The sequence below is a fragment of the Pelecanus crispus genome, chromosome 5 (assembly GCF_030463565.1).
Source record: "Pelecanus crispus isolate bPelCri1 chromosome 5, bPelCri1.pri, whole genome shotgun sequence".
Classification (NCBI taxonomy): domain Eukaryota; kingdom Metazoa; phylum Chordata; class Aves; order Pelecaniformes; family Pelecanidae; genus Pelecanus; species Pelecanus crispus.
The window spans coordinates 65,420,923-65,434,342 of NC_134647.1; the positions used below are offsets into that span (position 1 = coordinate 65,420,923).

General features: G+C 36.9%; 1 protein-coding gene across 4 annotated transcripts in view; it reads left to right on the plus strand.

Annotated features, from left to right (window-relative positions):
- The first annotated feature begins 221 nt into the window (after positions 1–221).
- The window catches only part of DAB1 (DAB adaptor protein 1), a 120,198-nt gene continuing 106,999 nt past the window's right edge, over positions 222–13,420 (plus strand). For all 4 annotated transcript variants that reach the window (XM_075711239.1, XM_075711241.1, XM_075711242.1 and 1 more), the window contains exon 1: positions 222–288. In XM_075711239.1, the coding sequence (XP_075567354.1) occupies positions 222–288 (67 nt within the window). The remainder of the gene's footprint in view (positions 289–13,420) is intronic.

Consider the following 13,420-nt stretch of genomic DNA (forward strand, 5'->3'; position numbering starts at 1 on the left):
TCTTCCTCAGTAAGCTTGCAATGGCTTTTTTTTTTTGGATGTTTTAAACTCAGGAAATAACCATTATTTTTGTTTCCTTCTTTAACAGCACTCCAAAGGAGTCAATGAGATGAACTGTTTGGGTTATAGTATCTGAAAGGGTAAATTATTCTCTTGAAGAGACATTCTAAATGAGCCTGACTGAGATCCTGGATCTGTGTGAAGAGGACTAAGGATATAGGATGTCAACTGAGACAGAACTTCAAGTGGCTGTTAAAACCAGCACAAAGAAAGACTCCAAAAAGAAAGGTAGTGACTCATTTCTCTTTATTCGTATGTATTTTGTACTTTAATCAGCTCCTTCATCAACCACCTTTTATGCATCTGTGATTCTTCTGTTATCTGTGTGCTCAGTGAAATCAAATTTGTTAAGCCCAGTGGAAGTCTGGTATGGGAACATGGGATTTGAATCTCTGACATTAAAAAATATTGAAATATATTTAAAATGTAAGAAAGAACTTAATGTATTACAGTTCATTAATTTTTACTCTATATGTATATTGCAGTTGTTTCACAAATGCAAATACAATTTTAAAAATTATTTTCAGCAAAAGATAACTTTTCCCCCCCTCTGTTGATAATAAATTTTCTTCTAAAGGCTTTGTTTCTACTTTGTTTTGAACTAACCAGAGATTAAATGCACTTTCTGTTACTGGAAACTGAATCTTACTGACACTTTGTGAAGTTACAGAGAACTCGGTAGCAATCTGTAGAGAGATTAATTGTAATCTGGTACAGGAAATATAAACGAGGAAGAAAACTCAGAATTAAGGAGAATCTATGAATAAATGCATGGTTGGATAAGTTCATATTTGTATTTACAATTTTGCATCAGATTGTAGGGCAGTTCTTTGGACTGATAAACATGAGAAATGGGACTATGTAAATAGGAGTATTGAAAGATTTTTAGTAGGGATTTTTATCCTTAGATTTTTATTAGTGTTTTTATTGCTTATTTTTTTAAGTACTGATGAACTTGGAGGCCAAGACCTTGAATTCTAGTGGTAATTCATGTTGTTCTGTGTAGCTATCTTAGATTTTTTTTTTTTTTTTTAAACCTATACAGATAATGAAGTTGAGATTGAAAATAAATTTAATATTAATTGCTCAAATAAAATAAGTAAAACAAAAAGAAAAAAATCATACTTAATAGTTTAAATACTTGAGGCAGCAACATTTAAACTTCCATGAGAGCTTTTCAGTTTGTCATTCTGTTTCTTTTTGTGGGTGTATAATTTAGTCATTTACTTCTGAGGATTTTTTACATTTTTTAAAGCAAAAGAATATTCTCATCTTTGCTCGTATATGTGTGTGTTGCAAATTTTACCCATCTTACATATCTGATAAATAACTTGTTCAACTTCTGGGCAGCTATACCTTTTACTGTGGCGATTCTACCAAACCGGTAATTAAGGCCTTGTTGTTTGCTATAGTTTTGTATCAGAAATCTTTATATTAGCTTTTTTAAAAAAAGACTCAGCAATTAAAAAATTTTAAGCATTTGTTTGGGAAGATAGTTTAGAATCCTTATGACTACTCTAGGTCAACTCATAAGGGAAAAAAATCATTTAAGATAAAAAAGCTGTAGTTTGGAAAGGCAAAAATAGGGGAACTTTGATGTAAATGACAATGTGATCTGAGAGAGATGTTCATCAAGGCAAGTAAAGAAATTAAAGACAGTTTGGTTGTATGATCATTCAGTATTTTTGGGCAAGCAGGAAATTAAAAAATGTCAGTTCTTTGCAATATGGATAACATCTTTTTGATGCGTGTTTCCCATGTTATTTCTTCTTCTGGAGGGTGAAAATTTTGAAAACAGCAAACAACTGTTGATGTTAACAACTTGATGTTTATATTAATAAAATATTCAGCATCCAACTTCTAAAAGCATTTTCATAAATCATCATAACTGAGTGCATCTCTGCACAAAATCTGATTCTATCCCCCAAATGGAAATTCTGAGAATTACCTTTACTGCTGAGAAGAAGTATAAAATATGTTCTGTGGCAGCAATCAGAGCTCCCTGCAGCATGTACAACTATCTGAAGAACTGGAAGGGATAGTGTACGGCAGTGGCACATCTCCAGAATTAATCTTGTTCTATATTGTATGTGCAAGTCTGAGTGCATCTGATCATATCCAGCCATCCGAAGGCCTTGTGGTATAGTGAATGCTTTATACAGGCAACATACACAATTCAGACAGTATTTGCTATTCAAATCCCACATAATGAAAGTCAAAAGAGACTTGGTGTGCTCATTTACTTGTCGTTGACTTGTATGTATTTGCATATATTTCAAGAGATGAGCCCTCCCCTATATAGTGTGAATGATGGACATGTGAAAAACAGAGAATTTTTTTTTTTTCTTCTTTTTTCCCAAGTTCATTAACTGCGAGGAGTGACAGGTAGCAAGTACTAACATGAAGTGTCTAATGTTACTAATCAATGAGTTTGATTATGCAAAGGAACTGAGTATTCCCAATAAATTAGTCTTTGCTTTATAAACAGAAATTTCAGCTCTAGTGTATTTCCAGTGAATCAGGTTTTGTTGTACTTCTGCAAGAGCCAGGCAACCATTTCCATCCAGAGCAGGGAGGGGCCTCTTTTGCTGTATTATCTACCATTCCGGTAGTTCTCCTACCGTCTGCAGTTCACAGCACTGCACTGGGAAAGAGCAGTAAGTTTGATAATAACTTCTTAATGGAACAACTGTCCCACAGGTGTATCCCACACTGAAGATCTGGGGTGACTGAAAGGGGATAAGGATTAGTATGGAGTTAAAGCACGGGACAGGTTCTTTCCTGATCTCAGCATAAGTCTTATGTGTAGTGTCAGCTAAGTCTTTAGATCTCTCTGTATCTGTATAAGGATATAGTAAGGTAGTGTTTCTTATTTGAAGTGTTGAAATAATACAAAGCTTAATTCCCGAGATTTGTAAGGTATATGAATATAAAACATGATAAAATGTTAGATAAATGGAAACTGCTATCCTTATTGAAGTACAATGGCTGAAAAGAAATTATTATGGTTATTCAGGTGATGTGACTCATACATTTGTGGTATAGTGCCTATCTAGAGTTAAAGGCACTGTAACATCATTAGTTAAGCAAACAATTTAATAACCTGGAATTAGAATTTTTTATTAGCCACAGTTGTTAGAAACATAAACCACATTTGTCTTGTAGTATATGGGGAAAAAGCCATTTTATAAGTACGTATGGACTATTGAATCAAATTGAAAACATTTACCTGAGCCTATTGGCATTAAAATTGATTCAGAAATCTCTCTGGAGGAAGTGTGTTGCATTGATGGTAAATCCACACTGATAACTGCCTTGGAAAAATCCTTTCTTGCAAAATTAACTTAAACAGGAAAACTGAAATAGGAGGTCAGTAAAGAAGTCAGCCAGGCTACCAAATTTGAATGCAGATCTGCATCTGCTTGGGGGAGGCCAGGAGACTTTTCTAGGGCTTAAATTCTCTAATTATTCTATTTGAAGCTTGGGATTTTTTTGCAAAATCATCTCTCATTGGATTCCCTATATGGAGTCTGTAGTAAGACTTTTGAGTCAATTTTCAAAATTACGGGGACTTTTAAAAATGGAAGCAAGATGCAAATAGGAGCTTAGGCATGTTGACAACCAGCATAACAATCTTTGATGCTAAGGATCGCCATGGGTGAAATTTCTTATTTAATAGGTTTCCACTGCAATGTGTGGAAAGCACGTGGCATCTGGAAACAGATTTCACAGTAGGCAGGTCGCCAAGCCAGGGATTGCCATTACTAGCCAGTAGGAATGTGAAATTTAGATGAGGTGTGATGCGCTCTACCAGAGCTAGATGCCTTCTCACAGCCATGAATTGGGCACTTTGTTTTGACTGAATGAATATACAAGTTCTGAAGCTGTGCTTGAGGAGGACTCCTCTCAGGGGGCTGTTCCATGCCAGATAAGGAATTACCCTGCTTGCACCAGCAGAGCAGAGAGTGGTGCCTGGCAGTGCTTACTTGGTGGTGGAAGATGTGAGTTTGATCCTTTTGGGATCAGGATGGCAAAAAACTTTGTGTCCCATTTTAACTGTCTGACTACTAATTAAAAGGAGTGCAGCGGCCCCAGGACCATTCACATGTATCGGATTGGGCCTCTGGCAGAGTGACATCTATTTCCTGGGTCTTTTAAACTCTAATGAGAGAGTGGAGTCCGTCTAACTATCTAAAGGAAAAGTTTTGCATCCCCAGAAGCAAAACTCTAGTCATACTAAGATCAAACAGGAGGTACCTAGTTAGTTTAAAAGCCTTTGGGGATAAGCAGCCTTGAAACAAGGTTATGTTTTGTCATTTTCAGTTTTCATCATAGGTGCCTGATGCTAACCAAGTCCTGTTTCAGATTTCTTAGAGCACATTTGAATCTAATCTTTGGACTAATCGTTGCTAAATTTGAGAGTGGGATGGAGGTTTCTGGCTGATGTGAAAGCTGCAATTTTGCTGATACATAAAAATCTTGATGCAGATTTTATAGGTTCATTTCCAGATTGGAAGTTCAGTTTAATAAGTGAACAATGATGGTTTATTTTATTTTTTTCAATTACTATTATTTAACTTTTTTTTTAACATTACAGCTAACAACATTTAAAAACATCATCACTGTAATGAGGCATTTCAAGTTGTCAGATTGGTATAGGTTCATTTATTTTTCTGATTACATAGCTAAGATTCATGGAATCCAGCAAAATTCAAATTTGATCTAAAGAGTAATGAAAGAGGGGCACAGTCAGGAGCTTATTTCGTTGATAGGGAGTGGATTTGCTTTGTTTCCTTGCAGTAGTTATGAGTTTTTCAATAATTTATAGATCAAGTAACAGTGACATTAATTGATGCAGTAATTGAGTCCACATGCCTGCCTTTAACTGATCTATTTTGTGAAGTGGTTACTGACAATATTAATTGCACGTCTTTTGAGTCTTGATATAAGTTATGAATTCATTCTCAAGTTGAAAGAGGGAGGGAAAATCATTAATTGTGACATTGTGTAGCTATAATTAACAAGAGTTATCCAATAACCTATCATAAATTAGAGAGCTTGTGAATTCTGTTTTAAATACTGTGTTCAGCCAAAGGGGGTCCACGGTTTTGTTAATTGAAGCATTCTTCGGGGGTGATGGATGTTGTCTCTTGTTGCGGTGAAAATGTTTACTGTTGTTTTTAATTGAGAGACAGGTCTGCCTAAGTTAACATTGGAGCTCTTGTTACTTTGCTGCTCCTTGGTAGAGGAATCGATAATCTGTTGAGTGGGAAGAATACCATTTCCTGAGAGCTTCTGTTATGTTATAATTTCTCAATGTTTTAACAGTCATCAAAGCATTTCAGATGAAACTAGTAATTAGGAGCTTAATGCAATGCATGTTCCACAGAGGATTTGACTCACATAACAGTCATTACATACAGGTGGGTGTTACTGTGCTCCAAGACTGGCTGTACCTTAGGAAATCTATTGGTTGCTGGCATTGAGGATCACCTATGCATCCAATTTAGCCTGTGCTGTGCATTGTTTCTGGCTTCATTCACTTACACTATTAAACTATGTCTGAGATTTGATTGAAATGTGGAAAAAGTGAGGGGCTGGGGCTGGTAAGGAGGTAGAACTTGCAAACAGGCAAATAAATTATTTTTCAGGGAAAATTTCTCGCTGTTTGCAGTCATTGAAAAGACTGTATTAGGACCTTTGTAAATGAAAAGTTTTGTTCAGAGTTCAGGGAAGAAGATTCTGTCATGTAGTGAATGCAACTGAGCAGGAGTGACCTAATTAATCCAGATTAGTAGCTAAAATGCCTCTAGAGTTTTGGATTAGTAGAAGTTTCCTAATATGGCTCACATAGAAATGTTCTACAGGGACAAGTATGTTGATGACGATAATATTTTTATATCATTCTTCATCCAAAGATATTTGCTTGCCTAATAAATATTAACGAATGACATTTCTGTCAGTGTGTTGCATTATGTGCATTTGAACATCTCTACTTTTCTGACACATTTTGCCTTTTCAATTGATGTTATGGGAAATTCTGCAAGTAATAATAAAATACATCAAAGTGTTACTCACTGCAAAGTACAGGTTAGAGGTATCAGCTGTATTGGTAAATGCTCCCATTTTGCTGAAGGGAAATCAGAGATAAGTAAATCTGGAAAATGAGCTTGATGCCAGCAATCTTGGAAGCATTAAACTGCTCACCAATTTTCCCTGAAATAAACAAGTAACACTTAGCATTAATGTCCACATTATTGTAGTGTATACTTTTTCATATTACTAGGGAAAATTCCTCAAAACTTATATAATCTTATATAATTTGTGGAAAGTAATGCACTTTCATGACCTGTGTACATATGGGGGAAATGTAAATTAATTTCAAAGGTGGTTAGATCTTTGCATCGAAAGCCAGAGCTGATCTCTCAATTGCTTTCCTAAGATTACACAACAAGTCAGGGCAGAACTTGATATGTAATCTGAGGGTCCTGGTTCTTATTTTGCACGCTAACCAATATATTTTGCGCTCTCAGTAATGATATCACAGGAATTTCATTAGTCAACTTGTGAAGAAAAAAAGTGTGGAGCAATGTACAAGTTAAAGGGAACATGCAGGTTTTGGTTTGTGTGTTTAAGCAGCCAGAAACAGAAGTGTTTAGCTAAATATCTTAGCAAATTAGTCACAAAAACTTTAGCTGAAAAATAACTGTGTCCTTAATCTTTAATGTCATAGACCTTTAAACACTGATCACTTACTGTTAAGAAAAACTTGCCCACAAAATTGGTAGCCTTTTGAAATATACTGTGGCTGAATTTGTAAGCCCTTCATTCATGCCTTATGGCATATTCCTCTTTAAGAGCTCAAAGAAATATATAGTGAATTTGGCCAAGTAATAGGCTCAGCCTCCCTGTGATAAATATGTCAGGCCCAGACATTCTCTGTGCTCCTCAGGAGTAACAAAAAGATGTGGCTGTGATTCTTGTAGGTGATGTGCTCTAGCTATATAATCAATATTCACATTATTGGCTGTCCAGAATAGAAGTAATATAATATGTAATGTATTTGGGTTGTCTAACGGCACAGTGGATAAATGTGTTTAAGTATAACATTCCTCTTGAAAATGAATTCCTCTTAGAGATAAACGTGTCCTCAGAAATAATTACGTATTATTTGTATTATTTTTAACTAAACATTGTTATATATAATAGCTAGTGTTAGTGTAAAGACAGGAAAAAATGCATTTCTCTGCTTTTACAGTTGGTTGGTTTTGCAGATGAGACAGCAATATATTTAGTTTGTTTAACTAAATAATGTGTTTGTGTGGGTCTTTTGTATGAAAACAAAGAGCTGAATAAAAAGCAAAATTTTTTTTCAGTTTTTTAAACTAGGCCAATTGTTAGTGAAATCACGGGTAGGTGTATTATATGCACTTAATTAAATTTTTTTTTTTACAATTCTTTCAATGTGTATTTAAATGCAAGTGTCAGGTGATCAGATCTTAACACATATGTATAGATTTTGAACAGGCATAATGAGTATGAACAAGAATGAAGGTGCCCTGCAATGTGAGCAGCAAGAAAGAGAAATTTTTTTTAGAAACTAGCAACTGATGCCAAAGACAACTGAATGCTTTTGGTTTTGCAGGAAAGGAGAAATCAGAGTACTTTTTGGTAGCTTTGCTCTCCCAGGAATATCCCCCAAAAGATGTATGTAAAATCCTGGAGTCCTGCATGAAATAGGTTCTGGATAGAAAGGAAGATGTGTCTCTCTCGAGGGTGACAGAGGAGGAAGCCCTGACAGAGCCAGGTAGCAAATATGGAGGCATTGCCCAGGGTCAGACTGGCTTCTGTAAGTGGGTTCTGGCCCCTGTGAAATTGTGGGAAACCTGCATCCTGGGAGCAGAGTGGTAGTGTACAATAATTGTACCAAAACCACCAAGGGTAGTCCTCGTGCTATGTATCTCGAGAGTTTTTCTTCTGTTCACCTGCTGTAGTGGTTTCTATTGCTAGTTTCCTGGTGCCTACAGTATGAAAATCATGAACAACTGGATGGCAGACTGATGGGTTATGCACCTATGATCCTGTTAAGTCACTTTTTTTAAGTGACAAAAATATTCTTTCCCTGATAGTATTAAGAATTCTTGCTGCTTAGAAAAACAAAAGGCTCTCTATGAAGTTCAGAAAGATTGTAAATTCAATGCATGAAGTTACTGGTACTCATCAGCTGTTCACTGAAGACCTCCATCATTACGGACCATCTTCTGAAACCTTCTCTTGTCTCATTCTGCATTCAGATATCAGTCACACCAGAACTGCTTTGCATCCCACTAGCCCAGAGCTCAGGCTGCAGAGGCCTGTATCTGTCTAGCTGCATGGACATGTTAATGGCTCAGCACAATTAGGACCTGCACCATGTTTCATGGTTAGCGCTCTGTAGTGAGGCTTTTTCCAAAGGTGATCCATTTTCTAAACTATGAGAGAAGGCAAGTCTTCCCTGCTTGAATCTGTGTAGTCTCCGTGAATAGAAACTATATGAATCCAAACCATAAGGAGCAAATACTTTAACACTCACTGACATCTTTCCTTCTGCTAGTAACAACAATGAAGCCAAAGCTAACATCCCACCATTGAACTAACCTGCGATTTGGAGAAGGCCACCTTTCAGTCTGTTGCTGTCTGTACAACCATGTATGGAGGCACTCTTGACATTTTACATGCCACACTTTTCTACTTTGACCCTCCCTGAACAGCTGGTACCTCTCCTCCACAACCTTTCTCCATAGATGAGGATCAATGGAGTTGACTCACTTCTGATTAGACACAGTGTTTATCCTGTTCTTGTTGCCCAGGCTGAAACACCAAATAATAGAGGTTATCACTTAATTGCAAGTAGGTGAGTTTACACACTTTATTTACTATAGTACTGTTGGCTTTTCCCAATTCCTCTTACTTGTGCTGTTGTGCAGTGCAGGAGGGTGGTTGCCAACACAATATCCATTATTATTCTGACAAGAACAGAATAGCTTTCACTTCCATTTCTTGGAGACAGCATTACTCATTGCTGCAAAACAGCAATAAAAATAGGAGAAGTAAGGCAAATTCTCATTTGGCTGCCAAGTTGTGAAAATGCCCTTCCATGCTCCAGGTAGATCAAGTTTGAAGTGGAGGTGCAAATAGTGTGTGGTCTTTCTGGGCTTTGTGGTGCTTGAATTAGGGGAAAAAAAACAAGCTGTTGCTCCATCAACACAAAAGTCAGTATGTGTGGAACCAAAGATGTTAACATGATCATGTTTCCATAATCTTCCATTAGAGGTAATTGAATCTGGTGGGCTACAGGACCCGGAGGATTCATCCTCTCCCACCTGATACAAGGCTGCTGCAGTTTGGTGTATCCAGGTCCAGGCTGCAGCAAGGCTGAGCATGTATTCCTGCTAGGCACCTGTACACACACACACACACACACTATAAACAGCCATACATACCACCCCACACAGAACAGAGCTTTTGCCAGCACCCACATAATCAGAAACAGCACCTATATACATGTGAACAACAGAAATGTCTCAGTCCTGTTCCTCCCCTCTGGTTGATTAGGTATGATGTTTGCTAGTGGACATGCACACACACTCTACAGTTTTCTCCATAGGTGTATTGTGTCCTCCTGCCTTACCCATAACTGACCACAATGAATGCAGCCGGGGAAGGTGGGAGATCCTTCTGGCAGTGGTTTCGGTGGTGGTAGGATGTCCTGCTTTGGGAGGGCCCTGCAAAGTTGTCCAAAAGCACAGAAAGCTCTATCCTTGACTTCACAAATATTAATGTTTCACAGCAGTCTCTTCTACAAATGACAGGAGGAGCAGCTTTTTCTGGAGTCAATTTGCTTTTAACGTCTACCCCATTTTAACTACTAGCAAGTGATCTATAATTACACCTCTGATTCTTTTAGTTTAGTTAGAGGAGAAATTGTATAGTGAAAAGGATGATTCAGGGAGTGAAATGAAATTAAGTATAATAAGTCTTTTGAGGTTAGCTATTGATTTAATTTTTAAATATAAAATTGCCACCAAAGTAATAAGAGGGTAATATTCACACGTCACAATAATGTGGACTAGCATGCTGTTAACTAGGTGGAAGGCAAAAACATTAGCAGTAGTTGACTGAATTAATCTTTTTTTTAATACCTGGTGTCGCCTGTATGAGTTATACATTAAACTCAAATGTACAAAGTCACATAAAGTGAATTAAACACATCAGGGAAATTGGGTGTATTCTGTACTTGAGCATGGCTTAAGTTTAATATTGATATGGGTACCTATGTGTGTTTAATGTTTGCTGTATTTACTAGTGTAGGGATGTTTATGGATTGCAGTTTTTTTAAAAAATGCACTGACTCTGAAGTGTCTCTTTAAAAACAGTGTGTTATCAGCCCTTCTCAGTAAAACTGGATGTGGAAGAACACAGCCTCTACTGTTGCGAGCATGTCAAAAAGATGGCAATGCTAGAGACACACTGGAGATCAAAATGAAAGCTACCTACAGAGTTCTTTATCTGTCTCGCCTATTTTCTTTCTCTTTGCTAGAGTATAACTAAAGCAATATGTTCTATTTATACCGCTATATTTAATTACATTAAAGAAATGTTGGGGCTATAAGGTTAAGCACTAAAATTCTAAGGAAGCACAGGCTCAAAGTTGCCTGTATAAGCCTAATTTAACATCGCTTCAGGACATATATTTTCATACAGGTTTTAATGAGCTGAGCTCATATTGCTATTTCCTGGAGACCTTTGCCCTGCTCAGTGAATGGAAGGACAGTGGTCAGAGAATGTGCTCCATTTGGTGCTGCTTTCTATGCTTGACAGTCAAGATGGAGCTGCCTGCTTTGTTTGCATGATACCCCAACCCAAACATGAATACATGGATAGTGATGGAAGCACCGGAAGATCTAAATTCTTTACGTCTTAGAAAAATTCTTTTCATATATACTTCTTTAAAAAAAAAAAAAAAAAGTCTAGCAACAGGTAGGGTTTTGTTTGTTTGTTTTAAAGGATTTGAATGATTTTAAGAAGGCAGTCTGATAAATAGCTTTTGCAAAAAGTCACATTACAGGGACATGAAAGCAACTGGAAGAATAAAATAGTCACAATATCCAAGCTGACAGCGGTGTTTCAGTAAAGTACTCGGGTGGATGTAAAAGGGAAAATAGATTGGCTCACATGAGAATTAAATAAGGCCATGGAAACTGTAGGTGTTCAGGAATTAACCTTGGATATTTTTTCAACAAAATAGGCAGATATGTTAACAGAGCAACTTTTTTGTAGAGAAGTATCATTTTCAACTAAGGCTTCATTAAGGAAACTTCCTCAGATGCAAGATAATGTTTCAGAAAGAGAAGCTTTGTGTCAGAGGAGTTGGGGATCCCTCCCATTCACAAGGACAGGAGAAGAGCTTGACCCTGGTGCTGGTTGTTGGGCATGATTTTGGGGGGAAGTCCCATAGCTCTGGTGATTGGGCCACTTCGGCATATATATGTGTCTCACCATTTTCTTCATCCTTTCTTCCTTCTTGTTTGCTTTTGCAGCTCCCTTTTCCTTTTGGAGAATATCAGAACAGGAAAAATCTGAATATTTTGAATGTGGATCTTATTTTTGAGCCAACCTTAGCTGGAAGAAGGGAACAATAAGTTTAAAATGAATAGTCTGAATGACTGGAAATCTGTGCAGGGCTTTAGAGGAGTGCAGTCAGAGCAGTATTCAGGAGAGGTTATTTTGGCAGCATTTTTTGAACAAATAAGAGATGACCAGGAACAAGTGATGAGAAGAGACTGAGATTGCAGCAGTTGTGAAGAAGTTGTTTACAGATGCTTAACGTGGCCACAGGGTTAGAACAGAGTGAAATGAACAGTCTTTAATGATATTATGAAGAGGTTTATTAGAGGTCATCTAATTCTATTTAAAATGATGCAAAGGCCCATACTTCGCAGCTCATCTGTATGTGCATACGTTAATGAGGTCCAGGATAATGCAGGTTTATCTTCTTTCTCCTTAGGCCACGTCCTTCCCTACTAGGCAAGTGTAGGTAGTCCTGCTAGACTACTTACTTCAACTGCTAGACTACTTACTTCAGTGAAACAAACACAACTTGGGTGTTCAAACATAGCTTGAAAGGAGTTCTAACAACCTGAAAGCCTGCTTTAATGCTAATTTGTATGTTCATGGCTGGGTTTTTTTTAATGTAGAGATATTTAAAAGAGCAACAAGGATCCTGGGGCCAGATTTTGTGAAAGCAGTGAACCTTTGTTGTGTTTAAAAACATTTAGGATGTTATATTAATTTCATTATTCATTCATTTTAAATTATCTCATAACCATTTTCAGGGACATGGTCATTTCAGCAAATAAAGATAAAGTAAATACATATCCCATATATTTGAAAACCTAGTAAACTCTCTGCAGTAATTCCTTAATTCAGTAATTCCTCATATTCTATTCAGTGCATAACCTGCCAATATACTGAAAAGATTATGAAGATCACAGAGGAGGTTTGGGGGTTTTTGGTTTTTTTTTTTTAATCTTGTGGTAGAACCAATCATTTGGGGCTAAATGTCCATAGAGCAGCTGGATACAGGAATTTTAGTAAGTGAAATTATTGTGTGTTTATGTGAAATACTTCGCGTCTATGTATTGAACTCCTCAGTTCTTAAAACAAAAGATAATTAAAAAATATTTTGAGGGAAGATTTGGATCCTTTTCATAATGAAGCAATCAATGCAAATTTAAAGGTGCAATAAGAGCTTTTATAAACATACTATGAAAATGTATTTCCTGTCACCTGATGATCATCTGTTAAGACAGACAAATATAAAGGTGTCACTGTTAACAAATAACCTCACTTGATGACTTTTTGTTACTGGAGTCCAACTTTATAGTAAAACTTTTGCAATGGAGGGAATTTGAAGCCTTGTAATTTTGAAAAGCAGCTGTAGGAGTTTTTCGCCTTTTACTCAAAGTTCAGCTTCCAGGAAAGTCATATCAACATTTGATCTATTTTTGAATATTTCATAATGAGAAAGCTCATTTGTGTAACAACAAACGCAACTGCATCTTTTGTAGCAAAATATGAGACTCCTGGCAACACTTCTGTATTAGCTTGAAGTCAATGGTGGCAGCCCTTCTTTTCTTCTGTAACGGCACCCGCAGTCTCTTTCAGATTGTGGGGTCTGAGACCTCAGGGCCTGTTGGTAACGCAAGGCAAAAAGCAGCATTTGATCTCCAGCAGTTTAACCATTTAAGGTTTAACAGAGTGTGGTGGCCAGCTGGGTTAGCTCAGTTGGTTAGAACATGGTGCTAATAATGCTCAAGGT